Source organism: Poromitra crassiceps (genome assembly GCF_964638095.1).
Source record: "Poromitra crassiceps genome assembly, chromosome: 6".
NCBI lineage: Eukaryota > Metazoa > Chordata > Actinopteri > Beryciformes > Melamphaidae > Poromitra > Poromitra crassiceps.
Genome location: NC_139627.1, coordinates 20,724,577 through 20,745,378, shown reverse-complemented (window position 1 = coordinate 20,745,378; position 20,802 = coordinate 20,724,577). Strand labels below are relative to the sequence as shown.

Below are 20,802 nucleotides of genomic sequence, written 5' to 3'. Positions count from 1 at the left end.
GTTATTTTTCTCTGCAAAGTGAAGATCTAGCTGGCCTGACACTGCTCAATAACAATGAGTGCAACAGTAGAATTCGCATCGGTTGCTGCTACATCAGCAACATTATGACTAAACAGTGCTAAAGAGAACAATGACCAGACTCAGCATGAAAATAGATTTACCAAAATCATTCCTGTGACCCCAGATTTAGCATGTACAATAGGACATTGCACAAAAAGAAACGAGAGCTGACAAGATGGATTTGTTTGTTTGTTTACCTCAGGAGAGGAGCGTATTCATAGAATGAGTAGAAGAAGAGGTCGTAAAGTGAGATGTGATTCATCTGGGAGAGGAAGTCTTCAAGAGATGAGCGTTCAGCTTATGATAGAAAATCTGAAAAGGCAGTTACTCTGCTGCCCTATTTATTTATTTATTTATTTATTTACCGGTATTTATTTATTTATTTTGTTGGCTTGATAAAAAACATCATCTCATTAAAATCCCAAATGTTCCTCAGCCACAGGCAGCCCCATGCCTCCGCTCTTGTGCTGCTCTCATGCCACATTGTCCTTCCGAGCTGACCACCCGTCACTCTGTGTGCACCGCAGGCATTTTGACATCAGCGCTGCTTTACAGCACTGTTGCACGCACCGGCCCCGGGCCCCGGGCGATATCTCAAGAACGCCTTGACAGACTTTCTTCCAATTTGCCTCAAACTTCCACTTGGACTCAAGGATGAACTGATTACATTTTGGTGATCAAAGGTCAAGGTCACTGTGACCTCACAAATGCCATTTTCAAGCTCGGATAACACCATATCTCAGTAACACCTTGACGAAATGTCTTCACATTTGGCTCAAACGTCAAACTCTCGACAGACATGCATGTCGACTGCTCACTTGTTGTCGGAAGCATATATCCGTGGTGCGGTTGTTCTAGTTTTACCATGCCACTACTACACCTATTGTAATGAAGGCATGGGATATCCCAAATGTTATATTGCGATGCTGTCCCGTTATAAATATCAAGATATACAGTACAATGTTATCGACATTGTCCCTGTCTTTTTTTCTTGTTTTGTTTTGTGTTTTACTTTTTTTTTCTTTATTTTTTTTTTTGTATTTCTTCTAAACCTCATCAGATTTGACCTTTCTATTCAAACAAAAGCAATACTTTATGATATTATTTTGTGCTCTTTTTGGTTGACATTGTACTTGGCCTCCTCCAGCATGTCACCATCTGTCAAGTAGCTTGGCTTAAAAAACTTGAGGTTTTTGTTTTGAGATATGCTAATTTGGTTCTACTGTCTTAACTGTACATTCACACCAAGGCGAAAGGAACGCTTCACGTAACCAATACCTACTATGGACATCAGAGCACCCCACAGCACACAAATTATCAGTAGTTAGAACCCTGTACGACCGCACCAGCATCATCACAGACCCAGAAGATAGACAGGAGGAAGAGAAACACATAAAACACGCACTCACCCAGTGTCACTACCCAGGTTGGGCCATAAGAAAGGGAAAGGAAGCAGTCCAGAAGAACATAAACAAAGGGGAAACAAAGAGGAAAAACACAACCAAGCCAGAAAGCCTGGGCATGGTCACCCTTCCCTACATCAGGGGGCTCACAGAGCGAGTACAGAGGGCGATGAGAAAACACTGCATAAGCACACCGGTGAAGCCGCACACCAAGCTACGCCAGATGCTGGTGCACCCCAAGGACCGCATTGAACCCATCAAGAAGTGTGACGTAATATACGAGATCCCATGCCTATCATGCAATAAGACTTATATTGGAGAAACGGGCAGAGCATTTGGCACACGCAAGAAAGAACACCAGAAAGAGTGTGAAAAGGAAACAACTGGAGTGCTCACACGTGCAACAAAACAGAAAGCAGACCAGGAGAATCTGAAATCAGCCATCTCGGATCACTGTAAAAGAGAGAATCACATCATGGACTGGGAGAAGGCCAAGGTCATCGGATCGGAAAGCAACAAATACCACCGTTGGATCAGGGAAGCAATGGAGATACGGAAACGTGCACCCCGGACTGTGAACCGGGATGAGGGGGCTTACATGCTACTGTATCCCACACCTGGGACACAGTCCTCCTCCATAAACTACCGGCCAGCAGGGGGCATGGTCATCCCACCTATCCAGGTGGGATGGCCAACCCCTCATAAACCAGCCATACAGCACGTCACAACAACATCACGTGACGTCTCTGAGGAAGACCGCAGGAAGCAGCAGTCGAAACTGTCAGGTATGACAAAATACACACAGTCTTTCAATAAGAAAAACTAATAGCTTCACGTAATCGCTCGAGTTGAAATAATTAAACTTGAGTTGAAACAATTCACGTGAAAAATCACTTTGTTCGAATTCGTCATGCGAAGATTTGCGTCCCCCGCCTCATTCGCGCCGCCAGGTGTGAAATCTCATATCCTCGCGCGTTTTGCATTGACTTTGTATGTCATCTCGTCATGCAAATATCTGAAAATCCCCCCAGTGTGAACGCACAACGTTACATTCCAGAAAGATTTGTCTGCAGTATTATAATGCAGGAAAGATGCAGGATAACAAGGAGTATTTCTTTATCGGCTCCCTCGCACTGTGCAGCCCCCTCCCTCTGCAGACCCAGTGCACTGTACCATGTAAGCCATAACACCCGTTTCTACAAGAAATCATCTTCATGTTTTGACACCCTGTTGATGGGTTCACGTGTTGAATGCCCTCTACAAATTCAAAAACTCTGCTCTCGCCCTGTTGTCCCCTCTCTCTCTCTCTCTCACGCACACACACACACACACACACACACACACAGAGTCTCCATCCCCTCTGGAGTGCATTTACTGTAAATTGAGGTCATCCACAGACTGGTCCTCCTCTCCTGTATGTTTTCAGTCATCATGTGAAAATATCAGAGCAAGGTCACAGAACAGTGTTTTGAAAATCAATCTCTGCGTTGGAATGTTTTGATGTGCTTGGTGTTCCAGATGGGCGGGGTTTACTGCATCAGGAGGACAATCCAGATAGCTCAGGCAAGGCAAGTTGTCAATCACAGAGAAGTATGCTAAATGAACTCACATACTCTCCTGTGGCTGTCAGTGTTGCTCGGTTCTCATCCCGTGGGGCGAGACACGGCCTTTCTGGCGCTCCATGAAGGTTAAGAGACGTGCTAAAAACCAGTGTGTTTGCACTGCTTGTTGACTCGGGACTGGAGAAGAGAGTTCCCGCCCTTCCTTACCAAAATAAGTCATCAAAATAGCGCTGGCAGTCCACAGCCGACCCCACGCTACCCAGACTGTTGTGGTTTCCACGAAAGCTGCAAGACTTTATCCATACAGTCATTAGTCTGAGAGGCACATTCCAGTGGAAAAAAAGACAGATTTTCTTAACATTTAGCCCCAATTAAGCTGTGCTTAGCAAACAAAGGAAATTGGGGTGACGACCAGCAGACTTTCTCTCCCCTCCCTCGCTGCACGCCGAGCTAGAAAATAACAGCTAGGACGGCTACTTTAGCCCTAATTAGTGCAGGAATCTGCATAAAGCTTGCAGTGTTTATCCACACTTACACATGTTGACTTGTGATGAATGTTTGGCTGTAGTTGGAAGTTTGCCATTATGTCTTAGTTGCTTTGTAGAGCTCAACAGTCACTTGACTTTTCGTGACGTCATTGCCCCGGAAGTGAGTCATTTTCTCCATCGACATTTTGAAAAATCCTTATAGAACGAGTTTCAAGGCTGGAACCAAGTCAACCCGTGACCTGCTGAATCGTGAGTGACCATAAAACATTTGGTTTGAGCAAGAACAAAAAACAACAACGGGGGAAATTTTATTTTTTTCTTCTCCCGTTGTTATTTTTTGTTCTTGCTCAAACCGAATGTGTTGTGTTCACTCACGATTCAGTAGGTCACGGGTTGACTTGGTTGGCTTGGTTCCAGCCTTAAAACTCGTTAACTTCTATAAGGATTTTTCTAAATGTCGATGGAGAAAATGGTTGGGGGACTTACTTCCGGGGCAATGACGTCACGAAAAGTCACGTGACTGCTCTATAGGCAACTCTTTTAACATACTGCTTATCTTTTGTGTTATGTTATGTTGTGTTATGCTGCCATCTTCCATCCCACCTACTAAAGGGGCAATAAGCAGGATGTTTACAGCCCCATGGCACAACATGACCATCATATATCTGTGGGGGCTGATAGGATCATTGACTCAACCATGACTTTGCCAGGAGATTTGTGGCTTCAGACTCCTGCTCTGTTTTAGAATACAAACTCTGCACCCTTTGGCGTTCCATGACACTCCCAGTCTCTCCACCTCCTGGCTGTTTCAGCTGCTCAGCAGCATCCCAACACATTTCAGCTACGGAAGCTAATAGCCTCGTTCTCAAGCCCCCCCCCCCAAAAAGAGCAAATGCCAAAACATTACCTCTTCACTCGACGTTTCTGGTGGATTGTTTTGCTCTAATTGGCTAGCTTACTCCTCTTGGGAAAATGCGATGTTACCGTTTGTGTCAATTACAGGCCAGCGCAATGCGAGGGCACAGGAGGGGTGCGGGAGGAGAACTGAGGGTCTGAAGATGAAATGATGTACTGAGCAGGAGTGGGATCTACCTGTGTTTTGCCTTTTTTGTCTGCAGTATAGCCTGTGTAATCTACAGGATGGAAGTGCCTCCTCTCTGCCTCACCATCTTAGCTTTGTAGAGAAGTTGACTTTGCACGTGGATACAGACGCTGGGGGGGAAATGAGAGGAAAGGAAATAGAAGCAGTGTGGGTGAGACAGAAACCCCTGAGGGGCTTCTGAAGAAGAGCCTCACCCAAAGAGAGACGGAGCGAGAGAGAAAACCTCCAGATGGCCGACAGACACAAATGAGCTCAGAATGCAGCATGCAGGAGAGTCGTACAATTCCAACTGAATGCATAAATAACAAGGGAAGTCAATTGAGTGTGTGTGTGTGTGTGTGTGTGTGTGTGTGTGTGTGTGTGTGTGTGTGTGTGTGTGTGTGTGTCCCTCTCTGACGGATCCCTCTCTCTGCTCTTCTGTGTTCCCAGAATGCCGAGGTGTCCGTCTTTGAGGTCAACATTCGTTTCATAGGAGGACTGCTGGCTGCCTACTACCTCTCTGGACAGGAGGTAACTACTCACCTGTGTGTGTGTGTGTGTGTGTGTGTGTGTGGGGGGGGGGGGGGGGTGTGTGTGTGGGGGGGTGGGGGGGTGGATGGGTGTGTGTGTGGGGGGGGGTGGATGGGTGTGTGTGTGTGGGGGGGGGGTGGATGGGTGTGTGTGGGGGGGGATGGATGTGTGTGTGTGTGTGTGTGTGTGTGTGTGTGTGGGGGGGGGGTGGATGGGTGTGTGTGTGGGGGGGGTGGATGTGTGTGTGTGTGTGTGTGGGGGGGGTGGATGGGTGTGTGTGTGGGGGGGGTGGATGTGTGTGTGTGTGTGTGTGTGTGGGGGGGGGGTGGATGTGTGTGTGGGGGGGGGGTGGATGTGTGTGTGTGGGGGGGGTGGATGTGTGTGTGTGTGGGGGGGGTGGATGTGTGTGTGTGGGGGGGGGGTGGATGGGTGTGTGTGTGTGATCCTTGAAAGTTTGTGAATTTAAAAGAAAAAAGTCGAGGCTTTGATTGTTTTTGAAAATAGACATGGTTCATTGAAAATGTTTGATTTTATATAATTTGTGCAAGAATAGAACTGAAAGTCCTTTTGATTTCACTATATATATTTTTTACTTAACATTAAATAGGTTTAACACAGCACAGTTGAGAAGTCTTCACACATTCAAACCTCTTTCTTTTTAATTGTTGTCTGTGAGCTTCTGTAAGTTAGCTTCTGCTAGTTATCATGATAAACATTCTCAGTGTTGTAACCGTGATTAACCTTGATCCGTGTCTCAAACAATGCCATGTTCTTCTTGAATTTGAGGTTAATTGGGCCTGGAACGTCCTTGAAAAGTCCTTGAATTTGATGTTTAAGAAGGTGTTGGAAAATTGGTGTGTGTTTAAGTGTGTAAACGTCTCTCTTCTGCATGCGTGTCTGCGTTGTTGCTGCTGTGTGCTGCACATGTAGCATTACAGGGTTTGTGTGTGCGTGCGCGTGCGCGCGCTCGCGTGTGTGCGCGTGTGTGTGTGCGTGCGTGCGTGCGTGTGTGTGTGTGTGTGCACACATCTGACAGGCACTTGATGTAGCACCTCGGTTGTTTCTCCTGTCAAGAGCAGAGAAGAGTCTGAGAGGGAGAATGACAAATGGAGTCAGGTTAAGAAGGCAAAGAGAGTGATGGAGGAATCACGAAAAATGGTGAGAGAGAGAGGGAGGGGGGAGAGAGAGAGGGAGGGGGGAGAGAGAGAGGAAGGGGGGAGAGAGAGAGGTGGGGGGAGAGAGAGAGGTGGGGGGCTCTGTGTGGTGTTAGACCTTCGAGGAAGACAGAGGAGACAGAGAGTGGTGGGCTGCCAGGTCACACACAGTCTCCTCTCCAGGGAAACGCGTTTCCCCTTCAGGTACCCTAAAGAAGTAGCTCTCAATACACTCACACACATTTACGTACCTACCTCCAAATACCTTGAATTCCCCTCTATCTGCAATGGAAATAGACACCAATGTCCTATTTCAGTGGTTCTCAAACGATTTGTTACAAATGTAAATATACTTATTTTCAGCCGTATAGGGGGTTATTATTTGGCAGAGTTAATTTAGTAATACTCTTACAGAAACATGGGTTTGTGCTTTTAGCGTGTGGTTTTTGTCATTGCGGGCGCAGGGAGGCGACTGCAGTGATCATCAGGCTCTTTGCTTTGCTTTGTTTTGATCTGGGTCACTGCAGAAAGAAGTGGATCCAAAGAAAGGTTCTACCTCCTCCAGAGCTTTCTCTACCAGCTCAGGGTCTTCCTTTATTTAGATTACATTTATTTATTTATTTATTAAGCTGGCATTATTTTACACTTGTTCATAACCAATATATTAAACAACAAACTTTTTTTTTTTTATCTCCTAGTACCCCTGCACAAAGTACCCCAGTGGTACTACTACGTCCATTTGAGAAACACTGCTCGACTTCATTGTTCATTCCCATCATCCCTCACTCCATCCTGTATCACTCCACCTACTCTATCACTCTATCCTGTATCACTCACCTACTCTATCACTCCATCCTGTAGCACTCCACCTACTCTATCACTCCATCCTGTATCACTCACCTACTCTATCACTCCATCCTGTATCACTCCACCTACTGTATCACTCCATCCTGTATCACTCACCTACTCTATCACTCCATCCTGTATCACTCACCTACTCTATCACTCCATCCTGTATCACTCACCTACTCTATCACTCCATCCTGTATCACTCACCTACTCTATCACTCCATCCTGTAGCACTCCACCTACTCTATCACTCTATCCTGTATCACTCACCTACTCTATCACTCCATCCTGTATCACTCACCTACTCTATCACTCCATCCTGTATCACTCACCTACTCTATCACTCCATCCTGTATCACTCCACCTACTCTATCACTCCATCCTGTATCACTCCACCTACTGTATCACTCTATCCTGTATCACTCCACCTACTCTATCACTCCATCCTGTATCACTCCACCTACTGTATCACTCTATCCGGTATCACTCACCTACTCTATCACTCCATCCTGTAGCACTCCACCTACTCTATCACTCTATCCTGTATCACTCACCTACTCTATCACTCCATCCTGTATCACTCCACCTACTCTATCACTCCATCCTGTATCACTCCACCTACTGTATCACTCCATCCTGTATCACTCACCTACTCTATCACTCCATCCTGTATCACTCACCTACTCTATCACTCCATCCTGTATCACTCACCTACTCTATCACTCTATCCTGTATCACTCCACCTACTGTATCACTCCATCCTGTATCACTCACCTACTCTATCACTCCATCCTGTATCACTCACCTACTCTATCACTCCATCCTGTATCACTCACCTACTCTATCACTCCATCCTGTATCACTCACCTACTCTATCACTCCATCCTGTATCACTCACCTACTCTATCACTCTATCACCTCTCTTGAGAGCCTCTCTTCTTTCCTTTACCTCTCTTAGCAGGCTCAGTTGGTTCATGGTTAGGGAACTGGTGGAATTGGGCTCCAGCCATGCATCTCTCGACTCTCCCTCTCTCTCTCCCTCCCTCCCTCTCTCTCTCTCCCTCCCCCCCTCCCTCCCTCTCTCTCTCCCTCCCTCCCTCTCTCTCTCCCTCTCTCTCTCCCTCCCTCTCTCCCTCCCTCCCTCTCTCCCTCCCTCTCTCTCTCCCTCCCTCTCTCTCTCTCTCTCTCCCTCCCTCTCTCTCTCCCTCCCTCCCTCTCTCTCTCTCTCTCTCTCTCTCCCTCCCTCTCTCCATCCAATCCACTCCAGCTTTCATGCCCGGCTAAGCAGCACTCCCTCTGTAATGGGAGCAGAGGCACACTCTAGCGGTGCCCAGCAGCAGATCCCTGAGGAGGTCAGGTCACTGGATCTCCACCATGAGACACATTGTGCAGACTCTTTTAACCCTGCTTGCTATGTTAGAAGGCTTGCGGCTTAGACTCTCTTGGCTGCTTGTCATTTTACTGATCTAAGAGAAGAGGCAGATACATGTCTAAAATATGAAGGAAAGAAGTAATGGCTTGATCAATGTGTGTGGACTCAAACAATACCAACTTGCATATATAATCGTGATCATTTCTTGAAAAACTAGTATACTATCCCATTTTGGGCAGTAGCCAGCCGCTTCTTTTCACCTGACAGGGGAAGCTTCACCGGTAGGACATAGCACGTGGGAGGATCACGCTATTCCAACAAGTTCCCCTCCCTCTGAACAGGCGCCCCGAACGACCAGATGAGGCACCACTTCAGCGACCAGGATATTGCATGTTTTTGGTGAGGGGTTCCTATACAGTATGAAGGAAACCCCCAGGGGGCATGGGGAGAACATGCAAACTCCACACAGAAAGGCCCTTTTGACGACCCCACCCAGTGGGCAGTGGGCACTCAAGGACATGCAGACGGGCATGCACTCCTTCAGCGCTCACAGCGTCCTAGGTGGGAATCGAACCCAGGACCTTCTAGCGTGAGATGACAGCACTGCCACCATGCCCCCCCTAAACTGGTATACCGGTACTCTTGTTGATACTTGTCATCGGACGTAACAAGCTTTTCTGGGGAAACCCTCTTTCCACCCTTAGGTGCTCGTTTTGTGCTTTGCTTCTCCACTCCATACCCCCAAACCCCCCCCCCCCCCCCCCCTCCCATCTGCACGAGGGAAGAGGTGAATAAGAAAGACGCTCCGCTCTGATTGGATGTGCCCTTGAGCAAGGCACCTACACACTGTGAATGTGAATGTGTCTGGATATGAAGCAGTGCAGCAAAGCAGCGCGTCGCCTCTGTGGACCCTCCCCGGATAGATAGATAGATAGATAGATAGATAGATAGATAGAGGCTGAGACTGAGTGCTGAAAGTGGAGGAGAGATAATATGGGAGGATAAGGGTGAGGAAGCCAGAGATGAGGAGGGAGGAGAGGAGGTTGAGGAGGATGTTTTCAGAGTCATTATCAGCATCCATCCTGCTGGATATTAGCATGCTGCAGGCCATCAAACTGTGTGGGAGGACGGGCAACTAACAAGAGTCTCAAACAATACAACTGTACCGTGTACCGTGTAATATCTGCATAATCCTTGTCTACGAAACTTGTTGTTTAGTGTTGCACATTTTACTGCACACATTTATTGTGCATTCCCTTATATACTCATATTTAAAATGCAATCCCTGTATAAGCCTTGTTTACAAACCTACGTAGCGTTGTTGCACTCCTGTACATCCCCTTATATATTCATATAAACGCAATATCTGTATAAACCTTGTTCACAAACGTTGTTGCACACCTACCGTACACTTTGACTGTACACTCCCTAATATATTCATATTAAAAAATAGCCACTTTACTACATTGTATATAGCACAGTCACCACATTGTATATAGCAGTCACTGTAAAAAGAGTATTTTTACAAAGTATTTTTTTACAAAGTATTCTTGCCTTGACTATGTGTAACCTTCTTTCTCCTTTTTTATTTTTCTCTATGGTACTTGTGTACTCTGTGTGTACTTGAGAGCAAAGCTAACCGGAGCCCAATTCCTTGTATGTGTTTGTATACTTGGCCAATAAAGCTGATTCTGATTCTGATTCTGATTCTGATTCTGATTCTGAAACAGCAGGAGGCAGGCTTTTTCCTGTATAGAGGAATTTTTGGTGCCCAGGTTTAGGTTTTACCCACCCGGGTGACAAAGATTGATATATTTGAGAGACTCGCATCGAGGGCGATAGAAAGTGAGAGACATGGGGAAAGAGAGAGGATGGAGATGAAGAGCAGAGAGAGAGAGAGAGAGAGAGAGGGGAAAGAGAGAGGATGGAGATGAAGAGCAGAGAGAGAGAGAGAGGGGAAAGAGAGAGGAGGGAGATGAAGAGCAGAGAGAGAGAGAGAGAGAGGGGAAAGAGAGGAGGGAGATGAAGAGCAGAGAGAGAGAGAGAGAGAGAGGGGAAAGAGAGAGGAGGGAGATGAAGAGCAGAGAGAGAGAAACACACTTATTATGGAAATGAAGAAAGAGGTGGAGGGAAAGTTGTGAGGTGACGTAAGCGTTCTACGCAAGACTGACCCCCTCTCAAAAATGTAATTACTTCTCTAGGCCTATTTTACAATTATGAAATCATTTAGGTTACTACAATAATTTGGTCTACTTTTGATTTTGATCATTTGGCCACCTTTTATGCAATTTCCAGCCAAATTATGGAAAATTCTGCAATATGCCATGTTTTACAGTTGATTCATTTGTAGCTGTGACTGCCGACCAGCAGCTCTAGAAGTCACTGTGTTGGTTGGTTGGTCAGTTGGCCGGTCCACAAAAAGTTCACCACCCTTTAGTGGGCACAGTTTTCACCCTAGGAGGCTGAAATTTGGCACACTGTGTGTGTGTGTGTGTGTGTGTGTGTGTGTGTGTGTGTGTGTGTGTGTGTGTGTGTGTGTGTGTGTGTGTGTGTGTGTGTGTGTGTGTGTGTGCGTGTGTGTGTGTGTGCGTGTGCGTGCGCGCGCGTGAGACTTGGCCAAAAGGGGGGCAGTGGTGGGCAAATTTTGAAATGCAGGGTGGCAGAGTAGGGTGGGCTGCCTCTACCATTCTGCATTTCGGAAATTCACATACTGTGGTCACAGCTATTGCGAATTTGCACCAGTTTATTACCATATTCCATAATTCCGTCTGTTTTTTCTGCATTGCAGAGATCATATGGCCCCAAGTCCAGGCAGAGCAGCACTGATGGATTGTGTTTACTCCTCTGTCTGTCCCCTAACTCCTTTATTCTCTGTCTTTATCTGGTGCTCTGCTCTGCTCTCATCTTATCTGCTCATCTCCTCTCTCTCTCTCCTATCTCCCCGCCGCTCATTCTCTTCTCTTTTCCACTCGTCTTCTGCCCCCCCCCCCCCCCCCCCCCCCCCCACACACACACACACACACACACACTATCTGTGGCACTAACTTCTCCGCCTCTTGCTCCTTCTTGCTCTGAATCCCACTGTCCACGCTCAGGGACTCACAGACTCTCAGGCTCGTGTCCCTGAAGGCCGTAAGGGCTTAGGGCTTTCCCACTGTCATATCGTTAAGTGCATAAGGGTTCACCCACACACATTTTGAGCCCTTTATGCACATCTTCCAAAGTCTGAGGGAATTTCCCACAGTGCATAGTGTTGTGACGTTACAGTGCTATGGGGTTCCCACTTCCCATGGCTACCAGGGGGGTAAAGGACATGGAAGGAGCAACTGAGGTTACAAGAAAAAAGCATTTACATTTAAGTATAAACAGATAGCACACTGGTAATTCATAGCCAGAACTGTGTGTATAGATGATATCATAATGCTATATGCTATTTTACTGTATCAAATCAGGCAGTCGGTGCCTCAAGTGCCTTGGACGTGTAGAAAGTAATAAAGGTAAAATAAAAAGTCCCAAACCCACAATGGTACAGTATGTAACATGTTTGGTTGTTGTTTGTATCGTTAAGGTAACGTGATATATGTCATAAAGTGCTGTCTCATTCCTATTGAGAGCATTTGGAGCCCTTGCAGCCTCTCACACTCTTACCAGCTAATGTTAATTAAGTGGCTGAGGGTCCAGGGCTTAGATGGAGTGGGACATTGGGATTAGGTCATTGTCTCTCGTCTGCACTTGTTCATTTCTCCATTTTGTTTTTCTCCTTCTTTATCTACTGTTCTTTTTCTCTTTTCCTCACCACCTCTCTACTCTCCTTTCTTCTCCTGCACTACGTTGTCACCTCAATGCAGCATCTCATGTCAATCACAGCCACAGATGTGTACACGTCTGAAGTGAATTTCTGAAAAATCAACCGTGGTTCGAAAAAATAAACACCGCAATAACGCTCAGCGAAACTTCGCCGTTGGTATGCACTGTTGCATAGACTGAAATACGTTCGGAAAATTGACATGCGAATGAATTAATTAATCGCACGAAAGAAACGCTCCCGATGTGTAAGGACCTTTAGGGCAATCAGCCGGCCAAAATTCTTAAAACAGACAGACAGAGTCCACATTGCCAAATTTATAGGTAGATGGATAGATAGATACTGTAGATAGATAGAGATAGATAGATAGATAGATAGATAGATAGATAGATAGATAGATAGATAGATGTTCTTGTATCATCAGTTTAGACAGCAGAAATGTGTGTCAAGATATCCCAAAGTCACCATATGAGCGCAGTACTCTGTTCTTGTTAAACCAATGTAAAGTGGATGCTCAGCAGACTGTAGGCTGTAGTGCCCTGCATACAGTCTGGCCACCTGTTCCAGTGAGAAATATACACTAGTTTTAGCACAATGGGGTCAGCGAAACATTCCCCCTCATGCATGTATGCTAGATCTACAGTATCTGCCTTTTCTCTTCCGCCAAATTAGTAAATGCTAATATAAATTCTGTTGTCTGTCACTCAACCAGCTGATTACCAGACCTTTCCTTGTAAAGGCTAGTAGGCTATAGTCCCACATTCAAGCATCGCTGTAGCTTGCTGTGTCTGTGGCGGTGCAGAGATTTGTAGTTCTGCGCTTGAGTTTCTGTGCATAAACTGCCAAAACTAAACGCTAAATGGCAGTGTCATCATACTTTGTAACATTCTCTTTGGAAGAAAAACCAAGGTCATCTTGTTTACAGTACACTAGTAGCAATGGTGGCAGATAGTGATTTGGAACTGTAAATGGCTTTGTTAGATGAGGAAGAAGAGCTAAATTGTCTATCGTTAGTGAAACTGAGGAGATTGCGTCAGAGGAGAAGATCGTCTCTCTCTCTTATCAGTGGAAATCAACTGGAAACGTATAGAATGAAATGCTACGTCACTCTACGTGCCATTACATTTTTAGTGAGGTGCATGTAAGCCACAGCAGCAGTCTCTGTGGGCTACGCTACCAACACCTGGACCCCTAGATCTGTCCACATTCTGACTTGGAACCATACATTTGCCTTAACACCTAAAAGTTTTAAACCAAGAAAGGGAGCCAAACCTGGGCATGGTAGCATCCCAGTAGGTTAAGGTTGATTAAAGTTGAGTTGTGGTTACGCCGTGGCCGGCTAAGTTGCATCATAGTTATTTTAGGATTGTGCTTAAACTAGATTATTCCTAGCAGGTCCTGTGTGGGATGGAGATCAAGTGCAGCAGCAGCCCGGGACTTCTAAAATAGCTCCATCTGCATGTTCTGCATGTTCATCTCCTTTTACCACTCTACCTCCTTCTCTTCTTCCCTCGATGAAGTTATCCTTTTCCCCTTTCCCTGTATTCACCACATGGCCCATTTTTCCATCACTCTCCCTACCCAACCTATCACGCCTGGAGACAAAGTGCAGCAGTAGCTCAGCAGGCATGCTGTGTGACCAGAGACTTGTAGCTACATCTCCACAGGCGGGCTTCCTGACCACCTGTCACACTGAGATATAGATATAGATATAGGGCTGGGTGATATGGTTGAAATCAATATCACAATAATCAAAATGTTTTTTCTCTATCAATATCACGTTGTGGTTCATGTATGCAAAATCATCTTACATAATCAAAACAATCTTCATCTCATTGAACTGAATGGTAAAGTTAGGTGGGTGATGTCAAACTAACAGAAATATTCAAATAATATTCCAGGGTATCCGCGGGGTCTTGAAAAGTATTAAAAGTTGATAAATCAATTTAGGGAAAATGAAGGCCCTTAAAAAGTATTAAAAAGTCTTAATTGCCATTTGAGAGGCATTACATGTTGTAGCTATTGTGCTGATTGTATTAAATGGGCATGTGATAACGTCTCGTATCGATCGCAGATCCCCTGATTTGAATCAAAATCGTATTGTGACAGACTTTGTGATATCAGCAAATATCGTATCATTGTCATCATGATTAAACTTGTCATTTACACCCCTATCGCTGATGTGGCGAAAGTGGCCGTGAGGTCTTAAGATTATGTTGAAAAGGTCTTAAAAAAGGTCTTAAAAGATATTGAATTTAACTTCAGGATTCCTGCATATACCCTGTATTCCTACATAGTATACCACATTTTCTGAGTTTTTAAGTCAAGTTTGCTTGTCATCATCAATTTAGACAAATTTAATGTGGGTCACGATATTAAGATCTCTTCATATCATCGCAATATGATTCCACTAAAAGGCGATAAACGATAATATAGAATTACCTCCGAGTCCTATATAGATATATTTATATATGCTTCAGTTCTATGGGTTTGTCACAGTGGGATTAGAGACATTGACAGTAAGGGTCCTTCAGTCAGCAAGTCTGCTGCTGCTTCCATAGGGGGCACAAACAACAGCTAGCCTGGCCTGACTAATAACCAGTCCTCCTAGGGAGGGAGGGAGAGGGGGAAGAAAGGGGGAGAAAAAGAAAATAGGCCTGGGCGATATGGACCAAAAATCATATCTCTGTATTTTTAGGCTGAATGGCAATACACAATATATATCTTATTTTCTATGAAGTGGGCTAAATATTTAGTTGTAAGTCAAAGACACATGTGAGATGTCACAAGCACTTTTATTAAAACAATTAAATGCAGACAGCCTTTCACAAAATATTGACCCAATGAGTATTTTTTGATAAATAATCATCAGTAATGTGGATATAATGACTAAGTGAGTAAAGCCAAATAATAGAAGAGCTAGAACAGTCTGTTGAGTTCAGGAAATGACATCATTTTACTGTAATGCAGCCTTTAAAACCAGGAAAACACTTATGCCATATCACCATATTACGATCTAAGACGGTCTATTCTCATATCACGACATCTATGTAATATTGATAGATTGCCCAGCCCTATGAGAAAATAAGAAACAAGGAATAAAGCGGGGAGGGAGGAGAGGCAAAGGAAGAAGAGGGAGGGAGAAAAAGAGGGCGAGAGCATGTGAAAGAAAGAAGGAAGGAGGAAGAGAGAGGGGAGAGAAAGACAGAGCGCTAAAGAAAGAGTCATTGTGGGCTGATGTTCAAGAACAAATCATTGTGGGGTGAATAGATCGGTCTCCATCCTTTTGGTCCATTAATCAGTCCGTCACAGGCGCTATCTGTGAGACACTTTGACCAAATGTGATGCATCTTAATGCTGCGGCCCGGTGTTGTGTTGAGTAGTTCAGTCTGGAGTCAAATCTCTGGCAAAGATGGACAGAACTTAAAGACAGACAGACAGACAGACACGGGTGGAAATGGAACAGCGGAGAGAGAGATAAAGGTGGGAATGGAAGCAACAAGAAGCCTAGTATATGGCTGGGCTGTGTGTGATCTGTAAAAGGGATGCAGTCGGGATGAAGGAAGGGAACAAGAGGGGGCAAAGAGTTATGGGACTAGGGAGGAAGGAAAGGAAGGATAGAGGAGGGTAGGAAGGGCGAGAGAAAAGGTAAGATGGAGGGAAGAAGGAAGGAGAGCAATGGGTAAAGGGAGACTGATTGGGCTGAATCGAAACGATGTCAAAAACCAATGAGGGAGGAAGGACAGAGGGAGGAGAGAGAGAGAAGAGCAAGAGAGGGAGGGAGGTAGATTAGATATTGTGGATGGGGATAGGAAATGGAGAGGTAGGGCAGAAGAAGGGGAGGTAGAGGACGGGCAAGACAGAGAGAGATGAAGAGGAAAAGGACCAGACAAAAGGCAGGTAAAGACAGACGAAAGGAGAGGATATAGGTGAAGGAGGGGTGCACGGGATCCACGGCACATCTGTTTGCACAGCTCTTGTTTTGTCTCTGCCTTCAAAATGCCACCAGGAACGTCAAACTCCGTCTGGCTGACTGCTGCCATTACACCAGGCGTGTGGGACGAGGGGCGGGGCCAGATTGGCTCGTGTTAACTATGGTTGACGTGATGCTGTTAATCCTGAGGGCATGTTCAGTCAGGAAGTGGGGAAAATAGAGGCGGCGTCAAAGCAAAGGTCGTGGAAAGATGCCAACAGAGCGAGGCGGATGCAAATTCGCTCAAATTGATGCGAAGAGGTGTTACAGAATAAAAATAAATAAAAGCATCAAGTCAGGTTTTCACTTCATCTCATGATTCCCCACCTTTTAAAAAAGAAGTCGAAGATGGCGACCAAAACCGCCGTCGTCACGGTCTTGCGACAAAAGATAGCCTCGGACGAATTCTGACAGTGTCAGAAATGATGCTAATAAATAGTTGATGTTACCTCAAGCCTCTGTTCCCTAGCCTCTGTTCCCTAGCCTCTGTTCCCTAGCCTCTGTTCCCTAGCTTCTGTTCCCTAGCCTCTGTTCCCTAGCCCCCGTTCCCTAGCTTCTGTTCCCTAGCCTCTGTTCCCTAGCTTCTGTTCCCTAGCCACGCCCACGACCAGCTGCTCCTCCTCCTCTTTGGATGTTTTTCCATACACATAAAAAAGGGCTGGATTCTTGCTAAGCTTTGTCAGTTCGTTGTTGACATCTCTACCTGACAACTGTGACAGCGCACATTGATTGATGCGTAGCGTAGCTGGGCGCGCAGCTGACGTTGGATTCTTGTGTATTAACTGCTGATTGACAGGCATTGATGGAGAGACGTGCATCGTCATAACCTGTGCGAGCCAGACTGTATGATGATGACATCGTACAGTCTACAGTACACACATCAAACCTGATGATGTCCTACCCAAGTTTATTAGATCCAATGTTGCACAGTGTGTAGGGGGCTTTAGGGACATCAGAACAATTAAGTAATCATATTTTTCCAAGGAAGTTCATATTATGCTTGACAGCATATATGGGTGTGTAAAATGACAGCAGTAGAACATTATGTAGTATGAAGCAAAATGAAACTGTAGAGAGATATATGCAATATATAACACGAGAACATGTGCAAATATGACATACAGTATGTGATTTGTGAGCTAAATTGCCATAATTGGATTTTGAGGTTCCCGCCCACCCAGAGAGACGGAGAGGGAGGCCACCCACCCCAGTCTCTTGTAGCAGCAGCAGTGTAGCCTTCTCCACTCCTCCCCCCGCTGCAGATATTGCTGTGATGACATGCCCTGCGTCTGTAAGTGGCTGCCGCTCCTCCAGCACGCAGAGAGGGAGGGAGAGCAGACAGTGTGGCAAACGAGATCAATTTTAATTTGAACACAGGCAGGCACCCAGCGATATTAGTCTGAAAACAAATGTAACACAGACAACTAAGGTTCCTATACCAAAATCGCTTCAACCAAAGAAGAAATGTGAAGCAGTTCTCCCGCTTAAAATGAACGATTCCAGGCACACGTTCCCCATCCGTCATACTGCAAACATAGACAGACTGGGAGGAGAGGAAGAAGGAGAGAGAGGAGGAAACAGACAGAATCAGAATGAGCTTAAAGAGGGAGAGATGGCTGGAAAATAAGGCTGGGTGATATAGCCAAAAATGTACCTATATCAAGGCACACGGGGGAATAATTTTAATGTTAACACAAAAACAATGAAAAAGAATGACTTAACCCCTAGAAGAGAAGGGACAAAAAGCATTGAGAATGACTTAACCCCTAGAAGAGAAGGGACATAAAGCATTGAGAATGACTTAACCCCTAGAAGAGAAGGGACATAAAGCATTGAGAATGACTTCCCCCTAGAAGAGAAGGGACATAAAGCATTGAGAATGACTTAACCCCTAGAAGAGAAGGGACATAAAGCATTGAGAATGACTTCCCCCTAGAAGAGAAGGGACATAAAGCATTGAGAATGACTTAACCCCTAGAAGAGAAGGGACATAAAGCATGGAGAATGACTTAACCCCTAGAAGAGAAGGGACAAAAAGCATTGAGAATGACTTAACCCCTAGAAGAGAAGGGACATAAAGCATGGAGAATGACTTAACCCCTAGAAGAGAAGGGACAAAAAGCATTGAGAATGACGTAACCCCTAGAAGAGAAGGGACATAAAGCATTGAGAATGACTTAACCCCTAGAAGAGAAGGGACAAAAAGCATTGAGAATGACTTAACCCCTAGAAGAGAAGGGACATAAAGCATGGAGAATGACTTAACCCCTAGAAGAGAAGGGACAAAAAGCATTGAGAATGACTTAACCCCTAGAAGAGAAGGGACATAAAGCATGGAGAATGACTTAACCCCTAGAAGAGAAGGGACAAAAAGCATTGAGAATGACTTAACCCCTAGAAGAGAAGGGACATAAAGCATTGAGAATGACTTAACCCCTAGAAGAGAAGGGACAGAAAGCATTGAGAATGACTTAACCCCTAGAAGAGAAGGGACAAAAAGCATTGAGAATGACTTAACCCCTAGAAGAGAAGGGACATAAAGCATTGAGAATGACTTAACCCCTAGAAGAGAAGGGACAAAAAGCATTGAGAATGACTTAACCCCTAGAAGAGAAGGGACAAAAAGCATTGAGAATGACTTAACCCCTAGAAGAGAAGGGACATAAAGCATGGAGAATGACTTAACCCCTAGAAGAGAAGGGACAAAAAGCATTGAGAATGACTTAACCCCTAGAAGAGAAGGGACATAAAGCATGGAGAATGACTTAACCCCTAGAAGAGAAGGGACATAAAGCATTGAGAATGACATAACCCCTAGAAGAGAAGGGACATAAAGCATTGAGAATGACTTAACCCCTAGAAGAGAAGGGACAAAAAGCATGGAGAATGACTTAACCCCTAGAAGAGAAGGGACATAAAGCATGGAGAATGACTTAACCCCTAGAAGAGAAGGGACAAAAAGCATTGAGAATGACTTAACCCCTAGAAGAGAAGGGACATTAAGCATTGAGAATGACTTAACCCCTAGAAGAGAAGGGACAAAAAGCATTGAGAATGACTTAACCCCTAGAAGAGAAGGGACATAAAGCATTGAGAATGACTTAACCCCTAGAAGAGAAGGGACATAAAGCATGGAGAAAGACTTAACCCCTAGAAGAGAAGGGACATACAAATTAACCTCAGCCTACCACAGTGCACATAGCATGCCAATGCAACCATTGTAGAAGTCACTTTCACTTTTTTACCGCAATCTTGCTGGAATACCACTGCACTTTGGCTCTAGCGCCCCCAAGAGGAAAAATCAAGTTCTATTTTCAGCCGTCTCAAGGTACAAAGAATGCTCTGTTTGGTTCTACTGCAGGACATTCACGAAAGAGCCGTCTGCAGTACTCATGTCCGATACATACAGGAGAAAAGGAATGGAAGATGTTGGTTGAGTTCAGAATCTTAATTATTGTACAAAAATGTTAATATAATATTAAAATAATTACGTACGCAGGCCAAATAATTCGTTCTAAGAGCAGTGTTTTATTTTACCGATAAAAGGAGCTGTCCATCAGCACCACAGAAATCAGAACCTAAAAGTGAGGGGCTGTGTGCAGATAAAGGCTTGTGCAGCAGCTGTACAGTCTGTCTGGGTGACCAGCTGCGTTGTGTTCGGGTTCTCCGTGTTGGAAGATGACACATTGGAAGGAGAATGACTGACTCCAGAATATCAGTCATTCCCTTTTCTCAAGGTGCCATCTACCATTTCCCCTAAAGCTCAATGTCAAGTATCTGTCCAAGCTGAGGGGAAGCGGTGCGGCGGAGACGACCCCTGACTCCACTCCGGTGTGGCGTCGCTAGACGCCAAACAATATGAGTGAATGGATGTGCTGATGATGAACGTGACGAACTAGCAAAACGGCGTTTGGTAGCGTACAGACACAGTGGGCGACTTAATCCCGTCTCTCCTGCTGGCCCTCGGGGCCCTTCTTACCAAGCAGGTTGGTTCATTCAACACTTGTCACAGTCTACCTCCTAATCCCTTTAGGAGGCTCTATTACACGTCAACACAAGGAAGGCTGCGCGTCTTATTGCACTGTAAAAAAAACAAAAAAATCTTAAGTAATTTAGTCTAATATTGACTCGTAAAATCTTGTCTCCAGATTCTCTACAGTCCCACGCTGCATTTGTGGTGATCAGTTTGTCTGAATGTGACCTCAGCTCTCTAGTTGATCAGCTTCTTTCCTCTATGTAATGGTACAACAATGATACTCCGTTATTCTGACATCATTGAAATTAGTTTGCTTAGGAACAGGATTATATTATATATTATAAGGGTATTATGGGGGGAAAAAGGTATTATATGCCCCCCTTGGACATAACATACATGTACCATTTGGTGGACGTTTCATCCAGTGTACCTCACAGCACAGCGAGCGCACACATTTTCCATCAAACCCCCTAACCCCCCCCCGGCAGTGTCGGTGTCACACAGCAGAGCTGGCTGACCCCTATAGGGAAATGCAGGTGATCAAGGTG

General features: G+C 45.2%; 1 protein-coding gene across 3 annotated transcripts in view; it reads left to right on the top strand.

Annotated features, from left to right (window-relative positions):
• Nucleotides 1-20,802, top strand: part of man1a2 (mannosidase, alpha, class 1A, member 2) — a 288,606-nt gene that overhangs the window by 162,983 nt on the left and 104,821 nt on the right. For all 3 annotated transcript variants that reach the window (XM_083639580.1, XM_083639579.1, XM_083639581.1), the window contains exon 7: nucleotides 5,045-5,125. In XM_083639580.1, the coding sequence (XP_083495706.1) occupies nucleotides 5,045-5,125 (81 nt within the window). The remainder of the gene's footprint in view (nucleotides 1-5,044; nucleotides 5,126-20,802) is intronic.